At 34.9% G+C, this 25,786-nt stretch overlaps 2 protein-coding genes across 6 annotated transcripts in view; one reads left to right on the plus strand and one right to left on the minus strand.

Moving 5' to 3' along the window:
• The window catches only part of lin28b (lin-28 homolog B (C. elegans)), a 40,385-nt gene extending 29,400 nt beyond the window's left edge, over positions 1-10,985 (plus strand). For both annotated transcript variants that reach the window (XM_066701830.1, XM_066701822.1), the window contains exon 4: positions 4,091-10,985. In XM_066701830.1, coding sequence (XP_066557927.1) covers positions 4,091-4,451 — 361 coding nt within the window. In that variant the 3' untranslated portion in view covers positions 4,452-10,985. The remainder of the gene's footprint in view (positions 1-4,090) is intronic.
• A 2,126-nt stretch (positions 10,986-13,111) lies between these two features.
• On the minus strand, positions 13,112-24,678 carry popdc1 (popeye domain cAMP effector 1). 4 transcript variants are annotated; one of them, XM_066701870.1, is made up of 9 exons: positions 24,206-24,507; positions 22,425-22,671; positions 21,173-21,297; positions 20,596-20,783; positions 20,021-20,129; positions 19,482-19,649; positions 19,226-19,364; positions 18,085-18,139; positions 15,673-15,760 (listed from the first exon to the last, which is right to left on the minus strand). In XM_066701870.1, exons 2-8 carry the CDS (start codon positions 22,657-22,659, stop codon positions 18,093-18,095), a joined length of 1,011 nt encoding a protein of 336 aa, XP_066557967.1. In that variant the 5' UTR covers positions 22,660-22,671; positions 24,206-24,507; the 3' UTR covers positions 15,673-15,760; positions 18,085-18,092. The 4 variants fall into 4 exon arrangements, with proteins under 4 accessions (XP_066557948.1, XP_066557939.1, XP_066557967.1 ...); XM_066701860.1 differs by lacking the exon at positions 18,085-18,139 and adding an exon at positions 17,250-17,349 and having other exon boundaries at positions 15,675-15,760; XM_066701851.1 differs by lacking the exons at positions 18,085-18,139; positions 24,206-24,507 and adding an exon at positions 24,514-24,678 and having other exon boundaries at positions 13,112-15,760.
• Between the last annotated feature and the right edge of the window lie 1,108 nt (positions 24,679-25,786).

The following is a 25,786-nucleotide window of genomic DNA, read 5'->3' on the forward strand; positions in this document are numbered from 1 at the left end:
TCATTCAAATGGGCAACTTGACATTTTTAATTTGTTTTTGGGCATCTATTTATATACCGTATTTTGTCATAGAGGAATGTTTTACCATTTAGTGTTTAGGAAAAGCACAAAAGACTTTATAAATGTGAGATTTGTTTGTGCATTCATGAAAGCAAGTTCAATTTATACATGCCTTCATATTTAACTAAAAACATCTACACTAGATGGTAATATGATTAATATTAAGACCATTATTCTAGTTTTTCTGATGATAATTCCAAATGTGTTTTTGTATTTGGAAGCACTTTCATTCTTCAGTTTAAGTAGCTAATATGTTTTCTTTTTAATGAAAGGTAGGGCTTGGCAGGAATTGGTAGCTGCCCCCAAATTAGTGGAGATCGAACCTAAATTCCTGTGCCCTTCCCCCTCCTTTACTCTCAAGATGCCACCATACTTGACCCCATGCAGTTTACTTGATTATTCATGTAGACATTTTTTATGTTGTTTGTTTCCTTTAAATGCATCTGATAATCATTCCTCTGAAGAAGGTGATTTCCTTGGTTTATTGGTTGAAATATAGATATGTGCAAAATGTGAAACGGATTTTGTTTGTTTTAGGGTGGGGTGTGTAAATTGAGTATTTAATTGTTTAAAGTGCACCCATTGTTAGATGCTGAAGATCAGATCTCTTAAATGTTATCAATGTTAACGAGGTGTGAAATCAGTCTATTAGTTTCCAGTTTGAGGGCAGGATTTAATGCAGTTTAATAGCAAAATAAAAAAATAAAAAAATATTTTAAGAATGTCAGAGATTATTTGAAGTAATTAGTTATGAGAGTTTTTAGATTGCATCTATTTTTAGAGATTTAATGGTTTACTGAGGTTTCATTATAGAAAGACAACAAATCTGCAAAAATAATGTATGATATTTAGTATCTTAAGTTTATGTAATTAATTTAATACACAATTCATCTTTCTAAGACTTGAGTCTTATTTTTTCTGTTTATTTCCTATATTTATTTAATCTCAATCTGTAAATAAACTGTCTACTTACTATAACCTGATCATGTATTTAAAACTTTAACACACTTATGTTTTAAGCATGCTGGTGATTATGAATATGTGGTCTCTGACCAGTCATTCAAATTAATTAATCCTTTTATAATAGGTAGACCTGCTTAGCAGTTAGGTTGTATTTGTATTTGGTTTTATATTAGGTTTTTAGGTATACATTTTTGGATAACACTTTAGATTGTGTGGCGCTATTTAATATTAAATACATATTCAACTGATAATCTATTAACATTCAATAAATTGCTAAATAAATATCAATAGAATATTAATGTTATATCTCTCTATACCAAAAATGTTGTCAGCATAAAAAAAAACACAAGTTAAAAACAGCTCAGCAATCTAAAGTGTAGATATCATAGATGTGTCCTCTTTAGACATTTTTCACATTGACAACGTTTTTGGTATAGATAGATTTTACATTAACATTCTGTTGAACTATAATTATCAAGTAGTTGAATATTAATAGATTTTCAATTGAATATCTATTTAATATTAAATTGGGCCACACAATCTAAAGCGTTACCCATTTTTGTTTCTAACTAACCCGAGAGGGGTTACATTTAAGCAACATCATTTACAAAATAACCAAAAAAAACTGTTTTGGAGACTAGTGATAAGGGCATATTTTCAACAAAAAAAGTACTTTCATTAGTGAAAAGGTTACTTTTTTCTTTTTCTAAATAGTAGTATCACAACATTGTCAACAATATACAGAAAATTAAGCATTGACAAGAACTGAAAACATATTGGAATGCTTTTCCTCACAAGGATGTAACACTCTAAAGGTGCAAGATAATGCTTTCACCACTGTATGTTACAATATCTTGAAAACAGGAGTTACCTAGTAGATATAAGAGGCCCAATTAAAAAGAAAGGGTTCTGTCCTTTTGTATTTTGTATGACTGTTTCATTGAAGCAGGGAGAGATGAACATAATCCATTATTTAAATATACACTTTATTTGTATTATCCAAATCTATATATAATTTGAACAAAACCAAAATATCGCTAAACTCACACTCTAGTGAAATACATGTATTTATATATATATATATATATATATATATATATATATATATATACAATGTATGCTTTTTTATTTTTTGGTGTTGCTTTTTCAGAACATCCTGAATCTTGTGCAATTCTCACAGTTAAGACTTTTCAAGTGACAATGCTGGTTGTGATGAAGTTTCCCTCTGAATATTTAAATACATTTACAGCTGTATTCATAGAATCTGAACAAAACAATATCTAAATAAAAGAATACTGTATATAAATATGTATTTTTGTGTTATTTGTTATATTTTCAAATCCATTAATTAAGAGGATTTTAAAAGTGCCTTTCTTGACTTGGGTCTGTATGTAAACAATTTGACATACGTTGGATATGAATGCCTTTCATATTGGCGTAATATGTCTGAAAACAAGCAGGGCCTGGGAGCAAGCACAAATAGTGTTGTGCGCTATCGTTTATGGGGGTTGACCATTTCCATTTTTCTGTAAATCCCTTGAGAAATAAAGCATTTCAAGCTGTATGATTTGTGCCATTGGTGAGAATGACTGACATGGAATGAAGAAATAGTCAAAAGAAGGAAATAAATGCCACCCCCCCCTCCTCCTTATGATCACACACACACACACACACACACACACACACACAGCAATCTAAAGCCATTCTGCTGTTAAAGAAGGACTTCTCCCAAAGCTCTATCTGTGATCTCAGGGTATTGTTTCTGCCTTTTTCTGGTTTTGTTCTACGTTGAGAAACTATGGCCAATTAAAATATGTAGCCTACACATATAGCAGACAGTAATTGAAGATCTAAGGGTTGAAATGGGGCCCTGACAGCAGGCTGGTGGCCAATCGGTGAGGTAAAATGGTTCACTGAATCAGATAACAATGCATGCCATAGTGACTGATTTAATTGATTTGTCCATAGTTGCAGTCTACATTATTAAATAAAAACATTTTAAGCCAATTAAACCTAAACATAATTATTAGTTGTATGAGAGAATTAATTGCTTTATTTTGTCAACCAAATTTTGTACCATTTAACAATCGATTTGTTTCCATCATAATTATGAATAAAGATATTATATGGTGTATGTGTATATATGTGTATATATAGATAGACAGATAGATAGATAGATATAGGGGTTTTGTGCATTTCAGACCACACTACACTTAACATTTAGAACAGAAAATAGCATTTAGTAAAACAGATTGCATTCCATTTGACACATTTTAAGTTACATTGTCTGTGCTGCTTCAGGCAGATTGATATCATTTTTTGATCCAGTGTTAAAGATTTGTATTCTAACCCTTTTTTTCTTATTTGAATGATATTGAGTTATCATAATCCATTAACTGCATCTCTCTCTGTGTTGTTGGGAAAGGATTTTGCAAAAGGCAAATGAATTTTGTGTTCCTATTTTTATATTTTATTATGCAATCGTGGTTTAATGATAAGTAATTTTGTTTAATATAATACAAAATTTTTGGATTTTTGGATATATAAATAGATTGCATTTTAGTTCCTAATATTGTAGACAAAGGGAAAAGTCATTTTATAAAATGGATATTCTGGAGTTTTCAATTCAATAAAACAAAATCTGCATTTTACTTATATATATATATATATATATATATATATATATATATATATATAATTAGAGATATTTTCACTGAACGTCAGCTGCATAATTAATATTGATATAATTGATGAAAATGGGCAATTTCAAGTATGTTTTGCACTTTTAAGGAATTAAATGCAATCCTCAGCAATAGGTTGAGGCGGTAGTCAATATTTGTTCTTTGCTGCCATCTACTGGTTAGTTTGTGAAATTACATGTTGTCATTTTTAAAAACAAGTTTTGCTCAGACCTAAAATGACATTTTCATTTATTTTTGTAATTATTATTTGCCGTAAAAAGAATACTTCAACCTAAAAATGCGTTGAAATATAAAAGTTGTTCCACAGTGTTTGGTGAGTGCCTAATCTCAGACGTCTTGTGTATTTCTACCGCTTCTCTCTTTAGATGCTACAACTGTGGTGGCCTGGATCACCACGCTAAGGAATGTAATTTACCTCCTCAGCCAAAGAAGTGCCATTACTGTCAGAGCATCATGCACATGGTGGCCCACTGTCCTCACAAGACTCTCACGCAGCAGCAGCCCGCCAGCGCTCAGGGAAGATACGAAGCCGAACCGCAGCCTTCTACCTCTGCTTTCCAGAGAGAAGGAGCCTACTCAACACCACCCTACTCTCAGGAGGGAAGAGCGGAGGTGCCGGAGAGACCGGGCCGCTCCCCCCAGGAAGCTTCCTCAAGTAAGTCTTCTGCGTCCCCGGAAGATCCCAGTCGGAAAGGACCATCTGTCCAAAAAAGGAAAAAGACCTAAAAAAAAGGTATTTTCTAAAAGTTCTCAAGCTTTTATGCTTCCTTTTTGAATCTGGATACAGCATCTACCTCATACTTGCAAAAGTACAGGGGAAGAAATCTCACTCAGTGCAGCTCAAGCTTTAAAACCAAGGAACAAAACAAACTACTGTCTTACAAACTGTGAATTTGTCTTAAAGTATTTAACCAGTCCTCTTCTGATGTTTTGTGGACCCGAGGGCACGTTTAAGGTTGGTTTTTAAATGTACCTCACTTTAATCCATCTCCATTCAATCATGCCATCCTTTTATGTGTCAGAGGCTTCCATTCCAGACACAATCATTGTAATGTTCCTTCAATGCGTTCCCTTACTGTGTATAAACCAATCCTGTTTTTCTAGATTTAATTTGATTTTTTAAGAACTTTTTTAAGATTTTGTTGAAAGGCCTTCCTCCCTTTCTAGGGAGATCATGACTGTTACCAATCAGAAACCAAAGGATACTTTGATCGGTATCTTAACCCCAGGAAAGAAGAACACCAAGGAAACCCTTAAAATAAACACACGTTGGTAAAAACATTCAAAAGATGCAAATATTATGGCAGTGTTTGGCCCAATCAAGGCAATATATTGTATTCAAAATGCTGACAACTGCCATCAGCTTATATTTTTCCTTTTCTTTTTTTAATGAATGTTTCTATTGTGTGCCTGTGTTGCGAATGCTGTTTTACTGGATATTTGATGAATTCTGTGAAACCTTAGTATCCGTTTAAAAAAAATGTTGCTTGAAAGATGTTTTTATGTGTTTCTACTGCCATGTAGAATCTGTTCCTGTTGTGAATACAAAAGCAGCATGTCGGAATCATTGTATACCTGCTGATGTTTCTTGAGGCCTGCTTTTCATTTCTTAGGACTTACTTGCGTTATTAGTCTAGTGTAATTAGCCCACATTAATCTTTAAAAGGTCATTGTTGAATAGAAAACCCTATACAAGAATATCAGCAAAATTATTCTTTATATAGGTAATATGAAATAGATTACACTGCAGAAATATCCCCGTATTTAATCTGAATTATGGTATCTAAAGAAAATGCTTGTTTAGCTGTGAGCAAAGACTATATTACAGCTGTAAAGAATTAATTTAATTCCTGAAAATATGTACATAAATATATCTATATAAAATAAGTTTTAATGTTAAACCTATCAAATGATAACAATTTATTTTTAAGTGTTCTTTTTTAATATACCTTTTGTGTTTGATAAGGCACTCTCTTAAGTGCATACATTCGCCTATGCATGGCCTCAAGTTACTTAATTCAGCACTAAATAGTTGTTTTCCTTTTGCTTAAGAGTAAGAGAATTACTGCTGCTTTTGTTGTCCACCGTTCAGAATGTTGCCTGAGGAAAATAATAATAATAATAATAATAATAATGGCACAGTTTATATATGACTACACTTGAATTCTTCAAATGTGTTAAAAAAAAAAGGCTGACCAATGATATGATGCTGTACATTTCGAAACTTACTCTGCTTTGACGATAATGAATGTGAAATATACCTCTAGAAAGTGCATCCTCACAATATCAGAGGATTCTCACTTTATTTAATGTGTTTTGACAAATCAAATGACATTTCCTTATATTATAGTAATCAAGAAGACAGCCAATTATTTTTGTTATAAGGTGCATGTCATTTTGGAAAAGAAAAAAAGAAAAACGATACCAAAGTTTCTTTATTGAAGGAATAAAGTATGAATAATGCCTACGTGGTATTCCCTGTTACTCCAAAAACATAAATGCAAATGGTTCAGCACGCAGATATTTAACACTGCTCTAGAACCTGTATGTTGGCATGCATTGAAGTCAATCTGCAAAGTGCACTGCAAAGCAACAAACTAAGCAACAGCACAAACCAAATGAATTCTGTGACTGTTGATTTGGCATTTTCTATGCTATATATACACATTCACAAAACATCTCAGGATGAAGAACTATACTCAGGGAAGATACCAGGAAAGTGTACTTTTTCTTTACAGAATAGTTTGCAAACTTCTTTAATGTACTCTGATCAAGCAAAATAGAATTAGTGTTTAATATCTATATGTTTTATGTACTGATATTAGTAACTACCTCTGAGTTATACATAGTCATACATTTCTGATAATCTGATGACTTTTTTGTATTTTACTTCATATAAACGTAACTGTAGAATTGTATTGTACTGAAAGCTTGTGTAAACATCAGTTTTCTCTTACATGACTTTTACACAGGTGAAGATTTTTATACTGTTTTAAAGATGGTAATATGACGGTAATCTCAGTTTTCTGTTTACAGCAAAAGCCTACCTCATTCTTTCTGTTTGGTAAACCTTGATGCTCGGGGGGCTAAAGATTATTTGGTAGAATCTGATAAATATGTAAGATTTCAAACTGCAATTTTATGAACAAAACAAGTGTGCTGTCCTTGATTTTCATTTTGAAGATGTGCATATCAGTGAAAGTGGATCACTTGTGAACACGAATGTCTAGCCCTGATTTGGAAAATTCTGGATATAAACATCAAACATGAGTGATCAGAGATTTTTTTTTTAAAGCACTGATGCTGAATCCAGGTCCCAAAGGGACCTTACATTGAATCCACAATGGACTATGCCTTTTGGACAGTGGCAGTTCAGACCAATTATGTAAATAATTCATAAGTCATTTAGACATTAGGTTGATTGAAAAACAGATGACACTGCTGCCGTTTAGGATCAAGAGGGCATATCACTAAAATAAGCCTTATGAGTCTCTGAACTGCAGACCAGAAATGAGTCCTTGATTCTGCAAACCCGAATGGACTGCAGTTTGTGTTTGTGTTTACAGTGTTGCTCCAGAGTTGGACTGTAGATGTGGGAAATATTGATCTCATATCAGAACATCAGTTTAGAGATTCTCACTACCCAAGATGCATTGAGAATGATTGATGAAGTCACCCTGGTAGGAATTACTTGAACTTTGTTTTTTAATGGCTTAACAATCAAAAGTAGTGTTTCACCAAGTATTGCTGAAACTTGACAGTCTAGGAGCAAATATGCCCAAACAGCACATTAAGGACTCATAGTTTAAACCAAGAATCTGCTGAGCATTCAAGGAATATAACATTGTTTGATTCTTTTATTTCTGTTTTTTTTTTCTACTATTGGTATTTCTTGTCTCTCTTGTGGAATCAGCCACATTTGTATTCAGGCAAGAAGGAGTATTTTAAACAATCTGCATACAGAGGTCAATTTCCATTCAGACATGATGTTCATCAGATACAAAATGTAGGCATGTGAAGATATTTGTTAAACAATTGTGCATACATGTGGCATTATTAGCAAGAGATTTTGTATTAAAATATTTAAATGGCATATATAGAGATCTCATTTTAAGACGTTTATAAACCTATGTTTTCTTCCGTTTAATTTAAACCCTTTAAATTCACTGGTTTTGTAATATTTCACAAATGTAAATGAAAAGCTTACTGCAGCTTGTTTACATTAAATGTGTAATTGAACATACAATGAAGCTCTCCACTATGGTATGAAATGTTAATTCCCGATGAATACAATACAATTTCTCTGATCAATATAACTACTGATTTTTTTTTCTCCTCTTTTCTTTCTTTAGCAGAAAAATACAGGGATACGGTATTTATCAAATCACCACTAGATGCATTTAACAATGTAATGAAGACCACAAACTACTAGGGCTACCTCATGGTTTAAAACATACAGGGCTCTATTTGGCAATGTGTGCAAAGCCCAAACTGCCAGGTGTTGAAATAGATGCACAGGACTGTCCTGCCTGGCATGTGTGTGGAGTAATGTGGCAACGCATCCACAGATGTGAGTGTGTGAGTTTCATCTTGCATGTGAAAAGCCGCTCTAAACTGCGCACAAATGACAATATCACCATAGAAACGGTGAGCAAAGCAGTGAAAGACACAAAAAGAGAGAGAGAGAGAGAGAGAGAGAGAGAGAGAGAACAAACATAGGCTCACATTTTTAAGTATGCACTGGAAATGTTCCTGGTTACAAAGATGATAACTGGATTTGGAATATACCTTTGTTTTTTGGATCTCTCTGACAAGCTAATATATGTTATTGTTTTTATTGTATTGACTATAGCTTAATCTCAAAATGTATTAATATATTTTAGGGAAAAAAAGGTGTTTGTTGGGTTAGTAATATAGAATAAGTAGTGTATTTATTTATTTTTATTAATTTGCGGTTCCCCATCTTCCCAGAGATTTCTGTACAATGATTTTGTGGAATACCCCCTCTGCATTCATACAGTATAACCCTAGGGCACTTAATAACTAAAAAGGAGTAGAGACCAGTACATGTTAAATATATATATATATATTTATCCTTTTAAATTGTTGAATTGGGATTGCAGTAATAAAACTATATACACCGATCAGCCATAACATTATGACCACCTGCCTAATATTGTGTAGGTCCCCCTTTTGCCGCCAAAACAGCCCTGACCCGTCGAGGCATGGACTCCACTAGACCTCTGAAGGTGTGCTGTGGTATCTGGCACCAAGACGTTAGCAGCAGATCCTTTAAGTCCTGTAAGTTGCGAGGTGGGGCCTCCATGGATCAGACTTGTTTGTCCAGCACATCCCACAGATGCTCGATTGGATTGAGATCTGGGGAATTTGGAGACCAAGTCAACACCTTGAACTCGTGATTCATCAGACCAGGCCACCTTCTTCCATTGCTCCGTGGTCCAGTTCTGATGCTCACGTGCCCATTGTAGGTGCTTTCGGCAGTGGACAGGGGTCAGCATGGGCATGGCCACCCTGACTGGTCTGCGGCTACGCAGCCCCATACGCAACAAACTGCGATGCACTGTGTGTTCTGACACCTTTCTATCAGAACCAGCATTAACTTTTTCAGCAATTTGAGCTACAGTAGCTCGTCTGTTGGATCAGACCACACGGGCCAGCCTTCGCTCCCCACGTGCATCAATGAGCCTTGGCCGCCCATGAACCTGTCACCGGTTCACCGCTTTTCCTTCCTTGGACCACTTTTGATAGGTACTGACCACTGCATACCGGGAACACCCCACAAGAGCTGCAGTTTTGGAGATGCTCTGACCCAGTCCTCTAGCCATCACAATTTGGCCCTTGTCAAAGTCGCTCAGATCCTTACACTTGCCCATTTTTCCTGCTTCTAACACATCAACTTTGAGGACAAAATGTTCACTTGCTGCCTAATATATCCCACCCACTGACAGGTGCCATGATAACAAGATTATCAGTGTTATTCACTTCACCTGTCAGTGGTCATAATGTTATGGCTGATCGGTGTATAAATATATACTAGATAACTGCACGGTTGTCCACATTAGGTCAAACCTCAATTCCTAAATAATATTAGTAGTAATAATAATAAATAATATAAAATGTCACTTATCCTTAAAAGAAATAGAAATGAAAGAATAATGGAGAAAATGTTAAATGAAGCTCCACAGAGCACTTGCCCTAGTGATGTATCATTAGTTTTATTGTATATGCCTTAACGTAGCCAAAATCAAATATTTATTATTTTTTTAAAATTAACTTAATTGTTTAGAGAAATGTATTCTATTTTATTCAAGGAAAATGTATGTTGTTCTTATCAGATCATTTGTATTATGAGCAGTTTAATCTTGTCATATATTTGACTGGACTTGGTTTTCATCACAATGGTAGATGTATGAAAGGAACGCGTAAAGTCAATTCAAATGTGCATCTAATTTCATAATTCAACTAGAGAGCCTATGAAGAGAATAAGATGGTTTTTATAACAGAGCGATATTAACCTGGCTTGGTTTACCACAGTATACCATTCTCTCAGTCTCTCTCTCTCCTCTAACAAACATGAAAATAAATCCCTGTTTGCTTGCGAATGCTCTACCACTGTAGTGAGACGTGTTGTTTTTTCCTGCTTCTAAAGCATACCCTGCCTTACTGCCTAGTGATTGGCTGAGAGCATACAGCATTATTTGACAATTGTGGCTCACATCTTTGTGCACAAGCGCAGTGGATCACTCAAACTGGAGGTTCTGTGAAGAAAATCACCTGTGCACCGTTGCCAAATAGGACCCGATGTTTTAAACGTTTACTGGCTGATCAACAGTGTGACTGTGGTATTAAGACCAAGTCAAAATGCTGCGTGTGGTGAAATAGAGTATTTATACTGGAGCCCAAAGCAAAGACCGTACCCCTTTGTTTACTGTGATTTATGGCAAAAGTGACTGACCTGTCTGCATTTTAACATAAACTCAGTAATCATGTTTTGTGTAACAATATTTTGTTTCAATTATGTAATTTTGATTTTGTGTTCAGAATAAAAATGACAGATAACAGTTCATCCTGTTTGTCTTCAAGTTGGAACAAAGCACTGATTGCTTTTTTTTTTGCATATCACATTTTATAACCTAATTTTAAATGTATTGCCTTTTTGTTTCTGTGAATCATGAATTTCATGAGGTCTTAAAAGTTTTACTTGATTGAAATAAACCTATTATATTGGAATTTTAAAAAGTGTTCTTTACTTTCTTCTTTTTCATCACCACACTCTGATCACTTATTTTCATAGCCTGTAATCCACTGGGGTCCATATAATATTGCATTTTAAAGGCCTTTCTCTTGCACAAGAATGCCTTCCACGAGCAATAATTAAGCAATAACTAAATATGTATTTTTCTTTCTCTTTATAACACTGAGCAAGTTTTAATTCATGAACATATTAAACATGTATTACAATATACTATGGCATCTGTTGCATCATAAAAAAATAATAATAATTATAAAATCAAATTCTGTATTTCATTTTTCAAAATTAGATGGTGGCAGTTTCTTTAAACATATTTCATTATTTAGTTTATTTGATTGGGCTATTTTAACAAATGCTACACATTTCTAATAATATAACTCACATAATATATAATAAATTGGAGAATGGTTTTGAGAAAATGTTGTATTCTTCCCAATTGCACCTTCTAATCTTCAAATCTTATATTGTCAGCCTAATCTCCTTCATCATTAAGCCCACACATTTAATACCTGTATGTCATTAGTTCAGCATATTTATCATTAGATAAATGTTATGTGTTGTTTATGTACTTTTAAAAGTTTTTGTCCTAGCTGTGATAAAAGCTTGCACTGATTTAACCTCACCAGAAAGAAAGACGAGGGTTTATTGTACTGCAAAGTTTAATGTGTGTTCAGTCTCCCCACCACTAGGTGGCAGTAAACATTAATATATAGTTTTTCGTTTCACAAAACATGTATTTAAATTAATTTAACAGAATTCTATATTCAATTTGTCTTTAAAGTCATTGTAAAACTCTGCTTGTTACACTCAGATGCATTTAAACACACTTTTTATATTATATATAATTTAACAAGAATAGTCTTTTTAACAATTACTTTAAGGACACATTTCATCCAGTTGGTAAGTGTAGTATGTTGTTGGAGCAGATTGTTATTTAACTTTTTTGCCTATTTGATGTATTATAACAACACATTCCTCTGACCATCTATGAAAAGGATCTGCAGTCATGAAGGATAAGTTTGGCCCTTTACTGGACTAAATACATTGCAACTGGCTCTTTCACTTGCCTTTTGTCTAAATACGTCTAGTGAAAAGTGTGTATCTGGTGGTGGCAAATGTGTGATAGGAAATATGAAGGTGAAATGTCACTGGGCTCATTTTATTATTATATTTCCTTATGCAGGGCAACTTATAATATGTTACAATATATCACATTATTTTCATATACAATTACACATTTATATAGCTGTCTTTTTACTGGAATAATCTAGGTAAAGCTCCTTATCCCTCACCTGGGATAGAACCCACAACCCTCCACTCCAGCATCCCAAGCCCCAGGCCGCTAGTCCACACTGCTCTTGTCTACAGAGTGTAATATTGTTATATCTTAACAGTACCTTAAAAGGTTTTAAAGTTGTCCAACACAACATGTTCTGGTGAGCAGTGCTCTTCTAATTGTTTTCATGTTGCATTTCCCATCACAAGTAGAAATGAAAGATTTGACAATAATGGCCAAGGCAAGGCAAGGTTTTGCCCTTTTTGCAACAGCACATAACAAATCATCTTTACCCTTAAAACTAATCATGGTGGGGTAATTAAAGCAGCCCAGATATTATTAATGTTGTATCTATCACCACTTCTCATGAAAGAGTGCAGTGGGTTGTTTAATGTCCCTTGTGATCTAAGTTGAACATATTATCATAAAGCCAGCACTTGCTCCGACACATGGCTATAATTAGCCTGTGCTATTGTTTCTCACGCTTGTCCGCAGGTCACAGTGACATTTACTGTGCCATCGAAATTCCTGCTCACATCAATCTCATTACTCTTAGAGCTTTCTGTCCAAATTGGAGGGATCAATCTCACCAGGTGTGTGGCTAATGACAAAACGGCAGCAAACTAGCTACACAATGTATTAAGCAGTAGCTGATGTTTAATGGTAATAATGTTATTGCTTTAAAAAAAAAAAAAAAGTTTGTTTTTTGAGTTGGAAAAAGTGTTTCCAACTTGTATCCACAAGCTAAACAAATCATGGTATGTGAAACATTATAAAAAACAGAAAAACCTATATTTTATTAAATAACAAAAAGTATGTAGCTACAAATAGAACAAGCAACTTCAATTGTAGTTTTATTTAAAAATACAAGTTTTACAGTGTACAATGTTATTGATATGATACTGTATCAGTTGTGCTTCTAGTGAATACAAACACTAACAACATCGTGAGACTTTAAAGCTTTTCCTTGTCATGGTTTTTTGTCCATTCACTACAACAGCTATTGAGTCGTTGGTGGCAGACAGTGAAAAACACAAAACAGCTAAACTGATTACAGTTCCCAATGTTCAAAGCTGGGATAAATATATAAAACACCAGATTCTGCCGAGTAAACACCAAGGGACTGAGGTGTTCGGATGAAGCTAAAATAATGGAGTGTGATTACAGATGATCATTCTGTGGAGTTTTGAACAGCTGGCAGGTGGACTGTTTAAAGTTGGCATGTTTAAAATTCAACAAAGAGCAGAGCACACAGACAGACACTACAGTAAATAAAAGTGGTTACTATAATTGAATAAATGGTAGAATGCCAACTAAGCAAACCAATATGCACAGGTTGAAATTCGGATAATAGTAGTCCACTGTATTGCAAAACATATTTGTAAAATGTGACAAAATCAATGTTTTGTGTGGTTAAAATCAATGCAGAGTTGTCTGGTTTGTTTTATCCTTAATTTTATTTTCCACTTAAGTAATTATTACTCTATTAATAAAAAAATAAAAATAAATGACAGTTATATTATTATTGAGTAAAACAGGCAGACAGCAGATCAATAAAAAATATACATTTTGAATCTGAAAATTCTTATGATTACTACATAAAATAAGGCATTCTTTATTTGTCTGATTATAGATGGATATAATAAGCACTTTCTCTTAGCTTCTGTGTTTGCTTGGCACTGATTTAATACAATAAACATCAACCGGAGATACCCCTATCAGTTGTTAGTTATTCAATGTAAATAATCAGAGGAGATTAGAAAAGTTAGTGTTTAATCTTAACTAGGGTAAGGAATTGCTCAGACAAGTGCGTTGACTCTGCAGAATACTGGGTGTTTGTGTTCATATCTATCTATCCATCCATATATATATATATATATATATATATATTCACACACACTAACAGTTATAAAGTACAAGCCACTGTAACTACATGTTATATCATAATTTAAACTTAAATCAAGATCACATACAAATGGAAAAGAGCGCTGAAACAACTATCTTTCCAAAAGTCTTTCCAAAGTGAAAGGCAAGTTTATAAACTATTTCATATTGACCTTGTGAGGCTTTGTACAAAATCTAGCTGTATCAGAACGAATCCTTAGTTAAAAAGGCACCTTTAAACATTTAAAATATAAGAAAATCAAAGTAGGAAGTAACTTTAATGCATAAGCAAAATTAGAAAAAGCATGTCAAATATAATCTTTATTCATATACTTTTCTGTGAAAAAATCATATATATTTATAGTGAAAATGTGAAAAGTTTTGACTTTATTGTGACATTTTTAATTAAAATAAATTAAGGCACCGTTTACCCAGTTCTAAGCATGTTTATTCTCTTCCATAGGTTTATGCCTATTCAAAAAAATAGGTCAAGAACAAAAAATCAGTTTCATCTATTAAAATGTCACAATCCTCAGGGACAGATTATGCTGTCCTCAGACCCAGTTAAATTAATTTTTCATCTTCATTTCGCAATACAATTATTCGGACTGATATCTGTACTCTCTCGTGACCAACGAAGTCCAGTAGTTCCATCAGAATATTCTATAGAGCTTTTGTAGCCTGTACGTACCTTCTTGTTTTCTTATATCCTATAATATTACTCTTTAAATATTAGCTACCTGCTTTAGATATATGTCTTCGTATAAATTCCAAGGACCCACACAGGTAAGAAGTTTAAGTTGGCCCTCAATCACAAATTGTACACAATTGTGCAACTATGCAAATGCTCCATGTAAAGAAGTCAGAAGATAATTTATTTTGTCCAATTTAAAATGTTGTTTGGAGGTACTTGCAGTCTTTAACTCCCCATTAAACATAAGAACATAAGAAACATAAGAAAGTTTACACACGAGAGGAGGCCATTCGACCCATCGTGCTCGTTTGGTGTCCATTAATAACTAAGTGATCGAAGGATACTATCCAGTCTATTTTTTAATGTTCCCAAACTTTCAGGTTCAACCACATCGCTGGGGAGTTTGTTCCAGATTGTGACAACTCTGTGTGAAGGCTGATGTCAAGACTATTTGAGTGCTTGAATGAATGTAGGGGCAGTCTCATGTACGCACAGGTATACAGGCAGACAGAATATGCAGTACACTTTACATAGCATACAAAACACATAAAAGTGGGATAATTCGATACCATTGTGAAGACTCTTTACTGTACAGGTAATGTAATTTTCATCCTGTTTTCCAACCGAGATGACTTCATGTTTCAAGAGTTTTTTAGTTTTTGTTTTTTGACTGGAGAGAGTGAGAAAGAGAGAGAGAGACAGAGAGAGAGAAAGATCCCAGACAACCTTTAATTGTAGATGAATTTGTGAAACTGCAGGCCGTGCTTACTAAACATCTTCATTAGGTTTGTCACCATTCTGTCTCGGGGCTGGGCTTTCAATGGGGGCGGCAGGCTCAAAGACATCATCTTCTATCACTTCTTCGATCGGCTTCATCTTGGTAGATGTTCTTGTGTTAGGGGACTTGTCTGGAAAGTAGGGGGGAAATAAATACATTCGGCAATGGAAACATACGTTACTTCTTATCTTATTGTGAGTTGTATCTAGGTCTTACTTCACTAATTTGTAGAAGACAAGGATGCAGAGTAGACAGACTACAGATGAGAACAAGACAGGTGGTGCCGGGCATTTTATGTTGACTCCCTTAAACTAAAACCATTTAAATATTAGGATATTATGAATAATGTCACATACAACATGATTCTGCATGTGATTTTCTACACACAAAAAATCTGAAATATATTGGTTTTTATTCCATGTTTATTCTACAAAATACTATTTCCATGCAACATAAAACAGACTTTAGTTTTATTTACTCATAAAAACCCTTTGCTCCAAAAGCATATAATAATAATAATAATAATAATAATAATAATAATAATAATGTGTATTTAATTGTTAGATATAACAAAGCATGTATTATTTGGGATATTAGTCAGGGATAAAATGATTTCATGTACCTTTACAAATAATTATATTCAGACTACTGTGGCAATACATGACTGGATCACATAAAATGTATACACTAGGGTAAACATTTATTAGAAGAAATAAAAAGCTGTATGCAGATTAAACTGGTGACTGACAAACCAGTTTTATCAAATTTGATTCAAACAAAATATCAGTCAAGATAAATCTATTTAAATCAGCACAAAATGTACATCAAACTACCTTAACAAATGCACCTCCTAGTTTTGTGTTATTTACCAAGGACAGGTAATTCAACACTGCTATGAGTAGGATTACTATGGGGTTCATGCTGAATGGCTGGCAGGTCTGTGAACTCATTGATTATCATGCATGGACAAAAGTATTCACACATGTATAGAGTTCACTTTAAAACATTCTATAATAGCAATTGCAGGCATGAAACATGTATTATTCAACTACTAATACAAAATAGTGATCTACTATCATACATTTTACTTCCAAGCCAAGACAATTCTGTAGAAAACAAATTAATAGTTTCACAGTAGGAAGTCTAAGGAGTAAACCTACTACAAATCAAAACCAAAGTGCTGGACTGGTTATCACAATCACTGTGAAATGTTACTGGGTGGATCTGATTTCAATCTTGACTGCTAGGAAGCCTGTGGTTATTTTAATGATTGAGTGGGAAATTCAAACAGGTGCCAACAAGGAAAAGACTGAATGAGCTAATGAGCTTTTATGTTCTCACCTTATCCAAAGTTAAGCAAGTGTTTGTATGCTTTAATTGAACTCAAAGAAGGACACAGTCAAAACAAATTGAGAGTTTGTGGATACTTTTGTCCAAGCTTTAAATCAGCTATATATATATATATATATATATATATATATATGTTTAATATTTGATATTTGACTGTATTGTTTCCTTGCATTAAATATATGTTTCTGATTTGTACTACACTGTAACATCACTAATTATAAGTGAAGTAAATTTAAAAAAATACATTATTAATATTTTATTTAATTTACCTGCAGAGATGCTTCATTTGAACCTGCTATGTTCAACACAAAAGCCCATGCTGCAAGCCCCCCACTTCATATGCGTTATAGAGAACTTGCTGGTTATTGCCTTGATGTAGAAGCACACAGTGATATTGTTAATGAATTAGAAATGACGACACAACCACAAGTGTACAGACATGGTAAAAAAAAACACAAAGGCCTTGGTTTTCAATGTAATTGGTAAAATTAGAACCAACATTTTAACCAAATTGTGTTTTCCCTGCCTGCCATTTTTGCCAGGTTTATCGTGTTATAAAACAGAAAATGTGATTTAATTAAAAATGAATATTATTTTAGTGATCTGATAAATAAAATGTGGAAGTTTTCGATGTGTAGCTTATATTACAAAGATGAGCGTGCACTCTGAGCACTATAGCACTATAAGAGTGAAATCGCACACACCATCTGTTGCAAAACACTGTCAAAGCGGTTTGCTGAATGTGATTTTTGTATGACTGAATACTTTAAGACCAACATCTAAAAAACACATTTAAATAAAACAATACAATGTACGAATGTTAGCTGGGTGTATGGATTTTAATTCTCTAAAACCAAGCCCTTCATAAATAATTAATCTCCAGACACTTTAGAAAAGGGAAAAAAAAACACAAAACAAAACAAAACACCTAAAACGTGTTAACAGGATCTCTCTGTAACTCATGTGGGATTGTTTGAAAACAGGAAATGAGGGAAGTTATCCTTTTGAAAAAAAACATACGTTATTGTTGTCTTTAATGTCAAACCTCATCCAGAAACTTTCAAATTGCACGGATATATGAACAAAGTATTAATGCAATCTTACATTATAATTCAGGGAGCCTTGAGATAGGCTTTCTCAGATACAAAAGGGTGAATCACTGCAATGACAGAAGGTGAAATGTAGATAAACTAAGTAACCATATAAGCATATAGAGAAACGATTATATGGGGTTTAGTCCAAGCCATATTTAGTACCCATTATTTCCACACCTGATAAGAGTCAAGGAGAAGGAATTCCAGATTAAGGGGGAGACATGTAAGGGGAAGGTGTTATACCAACCACACAACACTGACAGCTGACCACTGAATACCAGTTGGTTTGTTTGAAAGTGTACTCATCCCAGTAGCAGAGTGAGGCAACAAATAATGAGTAACAGATTCAACCAATATCTACCATTGCAGCTGCATACAAAAACACAAAAACATTGCAACTAAAAGTGAGTTTTCAAACTCCTTCCTGCTGCAGCAGCAACTGAAATGTGGAAAATAAGCAATGCCACTAGCCTGAAGTGATGGACGATAGGGGATTTCAAAGACAAACTGCATCGGCTTATAGTCATTTGTTATATAGACTAGCTGTTTATAAGAGCTTGAGTCACATACATATTTGTAATTCTTGCTAGAATAGCTGGATGAAGAACGTAAATTTACCTTTAATGTGAAGCAGTTAAATATCAGTCTTTAGTTAATTATAGTTTTCAAATATACATGTAAGTCTATCCGGGACATTTGCTGTCAATCCCAATCTTGGACATTGTGTACATTTGTGTTCCTAAAACAGCACGAGGATTAACAGTTCTCTGTAGCCGCAAATATATAATTAATTGTGTAAATGTGTCTTGTTGACATTTAGGGGGAACAAATGTATATCAAATTTTATTCAGACGGAATCAATCACATCTCTTCATGAAAAAAAGAATCGAGAATTCGTTTTTTTATTTTTACAAAAGAACATTTCATCTCACCCAAACTTTTTTGTTGTTGTAATTTGTTAGTTAAGGGGACAAAACATAGAAAGCAAAGCAAAAGGGAGCATAAATAAACCAATAAAGGTAACCACTATGAATAAGGAGATGCTGCCCTAAATTTAGTAGATTATGTGTTATAATTGGACGTTGGTACACAAGACAACCATTTCACGTCACACTAAACGCGTGCAGTAACTGACTTCGGTCTGTACTTACGGAGAGAAGAGGCTGTGGAGCCTCGGAGGAACTGGTTTAACACATCATCGGTTTCACTTGTACTCGCCATGCTGTTTCTCATTTGCATCATTGACAACTGGGAGCAAAGGCTGGGCTGGCGGTCGATTTTTTTAGCGGCCTATAAAGAAGCAAAATCAAAACATGAACCTCCACGGGGCTATGCGAGACGAGGGGGACGGCTCACCTTTTGTTCAGAAAAACAAAGTATGAATCAGGGATGTTAAAAAAATCATACCTTGTCACTCAGTGTAGGATCATTCAGTGAATACAGCTTATTTGTAATATCCTTGCCAATAAGATAGCGGAAAACTTCATTGAGGAAAGGTTCAGACTCCAGAAAATACGTCAACCTTTCCCTTGACCAGCACAAGAACTTGGAGTTCTCCTCAGCAGTGATAGTCACCTGTGAAAGACAGATTTGTAGACATGTGCTTTTTTTGCCAATTACATTTTAAAACATAAGATGACTTGTTAAAGGAATCTATCAAAATGTTTTAGCGAGAGCGGTTCTGTCTAAACAATCAAGACCCATGCTTTATTTTGACTCTTTCTTCTTTACAACTGTTAACAACTTACTCACTCAAATGAAAAAACAATATTTTTTTAAGAAATAGCACAAAACCTAGTATGTGGTTTTGTGGCCAATATTAAACCTTCAGAGCATTTGATTTGCCTTCAGAAACACATCAAACTCCTACGATAAAACATTTGGATTTATTGATTATTATTTGTAAAAAGATCAATTCTACAGGTACCGTAAGCAGTAATATTTACCTGGAACTTTTCACCTCTGTTCATTTGAGTAGACCTGAACTCAGGAGAGTCAATGAAGGCATTGGTGTATATGTTATGAAGAAAATGTCCCCGATACGATACTTTCATTCTAGTGCAAAAAGAAAATGATTACATTACATAAGGTCTGAACAGCTCTTAACATCATAAAGAATGTTGACTTTGTTCTGGAGTTTTAGATTCCAAATTACGAATAAATACTTTGAATGTAATTCATATGCAAAGCATTATAATAGAGAAGGTGTCCTACTGCTAAAGTCTTTATCAGATTCTTTACTTTTGGTTCCCTTGGTATGTTGAATTAAACCTTCAAAGCACTCTGTAATTCTTCTCTGCTGTAAAAATACATGTTCTAACATTAAACTGTTTTTGTGTAGAAACAAAAAATGAAAACAGGAATTAAAGTGTGCACATATAAATTGCTTTGAGTAATTAAAAATATATAAGTCTAAGGTCTCAATAGTCAACTGTATTTTAGAAGTCACAACAAATAACCGCAATTCAATAAAATATGTATTTCTTCTACTCTAAGGCAACCAGTCTAAAACAGTGCATACTTTCCCTTGAGCAGGATACTCAGACGTTCGTCAACTGATGTCTTATCCTCGGCTGCGTATGTCTGTCCCTTTTTCAGAGTCTGGATTGTGCAGAACTGACCGGTTAATCTCTGGAACATGTCTTCACGGACATGAAGGGGCTCAAACATTCTCTTGTACACAGACTTCAACTCCCTGTCAATTTTAATCTGGGAAAAAATGAAAAAAGTCAGGAAAAAAGTAACATTCTACACCCCCTGTCTCGGATCGGATCAACCAAGGGGGTTTTAGTTTTTTTAAGGCTCAATCAGTGATCAACCAACTCTGAAAAATATAATCCCTAAAGAGGTCTAGTTTAAAATACAATATTTATTGAATGAATCACATGATATTGCTTCAGAGGAAAAGTGTTAATATGTTGGACTACTCCACACGAGATGAATAATGCAATCATATGAACTGACAATTAACACCACATACATCTGAATGGTGAGGATCTAAGTGGTTTTAAAATCAACTAAAATAATTTTGTTCTTGGGGTGAAAAAAGTACCAACATGGCAGGACATTGAGAAAATATTCAGTAAATATGCACTCACAGGTCTCATTTTGTATAAAAGGTAGATGAAATGCAAGAAGTTCATTACAAGGAAAACAGAATTCCAAATCACAATATCCAAGGCACATCTGTAGAGCGTCGCCCAGGCGATGAATAGTGAACACCCTGTTATAGGGAAAAGAAAAAGCTGTGAAATTGTTGAAACAAATACAGGACTCGTTTTGTCAGACAAAGAAAAGCAATTGTGCTTCATTGTCACTGCATCTGTGCACAGGTTGGGAATTCCACTGTGTTTAACCTGGCCACATTTTCATTTCAATTAATTAACTTTTTCTGTAGCACAAATCAAAGTAACATTCACACGTGTTTTGTGTCACATAATGCTACAAGACTTCAGCACCTATATGAGTCCTACATATCATAAGAGCACTTAGAGTAGTTGGCCACTTTTCAAAGGGCCTGTGATTCCACCCCCTCGACTCTTGGTGGCCAGATTGAACAACGGCAGTTCCTTGTTTATTTTTGTCTATCTTTATCTTTCTGGTATTTAATATGCACTTTATATTACTATAGAGGAGGAGAGCAAGAGAGTAACAGGAAACTCAAGTAAGGCCTGCAACCACAGAGGTTAAGCTCTCAGAGGTGAAGGGAAAGAGCAGCTCTTAAGTATGGATTTAATAACCTCGTAAGCACTGCTTTACTGCATCCATCAATGCAACCAGTGTCCACTGTTAACCTCCAACACCCACACATAACTCTAATTTTATTAAAGCACAATTACTCTTGCCACATTAAGTATGAGCTGTAACTCACTGTGGATTTACAGCACTGAAAACTGATATAGTTACATTTCATTTGACATCATGTGACTGCATTATGTCTACATTAAACGGTACAATAAGAAAATTAAAATAAAACCCATCAAATGAATGCCACTTTACAAACCTAACTTCATTACCACCATTCATTCGCCCATAAGTACTGCAGTAGTGCTAAAGCAAGCTCAGTTGTATTTTACATATACAGACTTGAAGAAGTTGAAATACATGGTTTAAAAAGTAGACTAGCAAGTACAGAATTATATTGGAAAAAACAACAACTCAAGTATATTTGTATATTTGCTCATCACCTATGTATCTATCTGTAATTTTTCCATAAACTACACAGATTAATAGAAAACCTTCATGGGAAGAAGTGAATAATGCAGTAACTCTTATTAAGCCTTTAGAAAGAAACACAAATCCTAGTCATTTTATGCCTTACAAATAATGTGACAGTTGTTTGAGGCCTACCTATCATCAGCATGGCTCTCAGAAGCACCATATGAAGGTGTAAAGTAGTTGGAATAACAAGTCCAACAGCAAAACAGATGTTGGCCAAATGAAACACAAAGTGATGCACTTCTTTCCAGTTCTCACAAGATGTCATATTGTGCCCTGTGCTTGTGTCATTTAAGCTTCCTATTCCACCGTATAGCAAAGGTACTGAAGTAAAAAGGCTCTGGTTCATTTCTGTGAAAGCCGCCATTGTGCAGATATTCTGGGGGAAAAAGGGATAAGCAAATTAGAAGACAAAATAGTGTAAATGTGTCGGTGAAACAATAACAATTATGTAGACAAACATAGATGTAATGCTCTTTCAGTACAATATTGTATACTTTTACTTCTTACGCAAGATGGAGGTGATCCTGCACCTGTAAACTTTATGTTCAGTGAGGAAGAAATGATGACCAGACACAGTAAGACTGGGATTAATTAAAAGTACAATTCACTCATGTCAAAACATCATGACAGGCCATTTTAATTACATTTTGGGAGTTCCACATTTTAAACAATAAAACGTCATCAAAAACAGTGTATTGTTTTAACTTGTCCAGGTGTGCTCTTCAGTAGGCCCTGGGGTTTTACTTCAACTCTAATAAATCCAATTCTCACACAAAAGCATTCCAGGCCGGCCTTTTTCCTGGCAGTGTCTGTGCTTCCTATCAGGGCCAGTCTGAGTGCAGGACTGTATGGCATGCAAGTCGCTGTTGCAGCCAAATCTCTCAACATTCATAAATATTTAAAGAACTGGCCTTGTTGTGCAAAAGACACTGTTAAAGTACAAAAGAGCTTCACAGGATGTGAAGGAATTCTTCATCAATCTTCAGAAATACCAGTTGCTCCTAAAATGTGAGGACTACAAGCTACTAGCATGCATTAGATAGTATTAGAAAACGTATCTTTAGACACTAAGGGCCGGATTAAATCAAAACTGCAACCCACCCGCTAATAGAAAACTACACAACTGGACTCACTGGACGCATTTTCAGTAAAATGACACTTTCTCCTAATCAGAAATGTAACCGCTGTGATGTACAGGTTTGTAGATTGTCAAAGTTTTGATTTAATCCGGCCCTAAATTAAAGTTAGCACTTAGTTATTCTATAAAAATAAAATAAAATGATCATGCAACACAGATAACATTTTGTTTTAATAATGTTATACCTCGTGTTCAAGACTTTTCTAATGCCAATATTATACAGAAAACCACACAATCCAACACCACAGATACAACGGGGCACTTATTACGAATAATTATCCACACCTACTTATTTGTGGAACCTACACTTCCCTATATACAATGCATTATTTTGTATTATTTAAAAAAAAAAAAAAAAAAGTTTCAAGCCTCTGAAACAGTTAATCCAGTGGGGCATTTGACAATATATATAACTGCAACTGTAGTGTTGGCATTAAAATCGAAATGTTGTATAAGTAAACCACACAATCTATAAATAACAAGTGATGGCTGTTAAGGGGGGAAATAAATAACACTTCCACATGGCCTTCTCTACTGCAGACATCAAAACGCTGTACGGATTGTAATATCCAGGTAATGTCTAGCAACTAATCAAATCAAATAAAAAACATATAATATATACTAATTAAAAGACACAGGCACGATACTGCAGCTGTGTTGACAAACTGAACTGTGCAACATAATAGCCACTTTCAATTAGCAACAGCAATGCATGTATACAATGAGCAGAATGCGGGTTTTATTGTGTGTTACTGTCCGGCCCCACACTTACTTGACAGGTGAAAGTATTGCGTTTCGCTCCGCGCAGCCCGGGCACAGCAACCCTTCAACCAACTTTGAATTTTGATTTGATTTGATTCCGTTGTCCCACTTCGAGGATTTGACACTCACAACTCACAGTCCCGTTGATGAATCACACACAGCAACAAGCCAAACAGCTGCACGCAACACTGTGCCCATGCATCTCCTCTCCAATAGAAAAACACACCAACTTATTCCAATTATAGCCGCAGACCCACGACCTCGTCAAACAGCGGCCGCAAATTCCGCCTCCGCGCAAACCAGCGCCTTTGCACTCACCTTCTGCTGAGCTGATCAAGTGTGCTGAAACATATACGACAGGATGATGTATAAGATAAGGAGTTACAGGGAAAAAAAGGGAGGTGTTGTTGAAAAGGCCGTGTGAGGCAGGACTGCACAGTGTGATCTTCACAGCCCGACACCGCTGACAGTCTTTGACTAAAATGGGCAAGAGCCCGGAGCACAGCCGCCCACTAGCGCCCAGCGGTCGCCAATAAGAGTCTCCACCAGGGGGCGACAGAGGTGGGGCTCATCAAAAAAGGACAAATGTGTGCACCGTTACGGTAACGGTGCACACATTTGTACTTTTTTCTCCTGCGTTTGTTACTTATAATAATGTTATAACAGTTGCATATAATGGGGAGGATGCATTTTGACATCAGCGGAGGACCGCTGCCATCAAGAGACTCTCTGCTGGATAGCTGCACACCCGTGTCGCGAAATGATGCTAAAGTTATATGATCTTATTGATTTATTCATTTGCATTGCAACGTCACTTGTTTCAGGATGTTCATATCGGTCGTATGGATGCCAATCTAAGGTGCGCCTGACATTCAGCACCCTGGACAGCTCTTGGAAAGGTAAAAGGTGTCCAATCATTCCCGGCCAGTTTATTGTGCTGACAACATATGGCAATAAGATTGGCTCATTACTACACACAGCTCTAAAGGTAAATAGGATGTCTGCTAACACCATCTCAAGCTTTACCTCATGTCCACGTTTCGTGCGGAGGATGGGTGATCTAAGTATATTTGTGATGCTTTGAGTTTGTGTGAACATGAGTCCAGTTTGCGTCTGTAAAGTAGAAATAGTTTTCTATGGAAACAAATGTGCTCAATAAGGAGAGAATACATAAAGAAGAAAAGGTTCATTATCAAAGGCGTGCAAATTGAAATAAATACATAAGATTAAAGACTAAGATGCGAGGAGAACTACAACGTTTTAATGATGTAAAATACTTTCACGATATGAAATGTTACATTATGTTCTACATTTACAGGGCATGCTGGTTTTAAAGTTTTAATATCTTTTTCACAATGGTGAAAATGTCTGGTCACTGTGTTTTCAATGTGTAAGGCAGCAGGTGAGAAAGGGGCCGGGGGGGATATAAAACTTGATTATAGTGTTGACTTAAAAGTTGATGAAGCTAATACCTTTTTTTCTAATTTAGTAAGACATTCTTTAGAAATGTGTCAAAATGTGAGGGGGAAATGCATGTACATATTATGTAAATGAGATCCTAAACTGTTTTTTTTTGGTCATAGTTTCTTGA

The sequence above is a fragment of the Amia ocellicauda genome, chromosome 1, assembly GCF_036373705.1.
Source record: "Amia ocellicauda isolate fAmiCal2 chromosome 1, fAmiCal2.hap1, whole genome shotgun sequence".
Taxonomy (NCBI): Eukaryota; Metazoa; Chordata; class Actinopteri; order Amiiformes; family Amiidae; genus Amia; species Amia ocellicauda.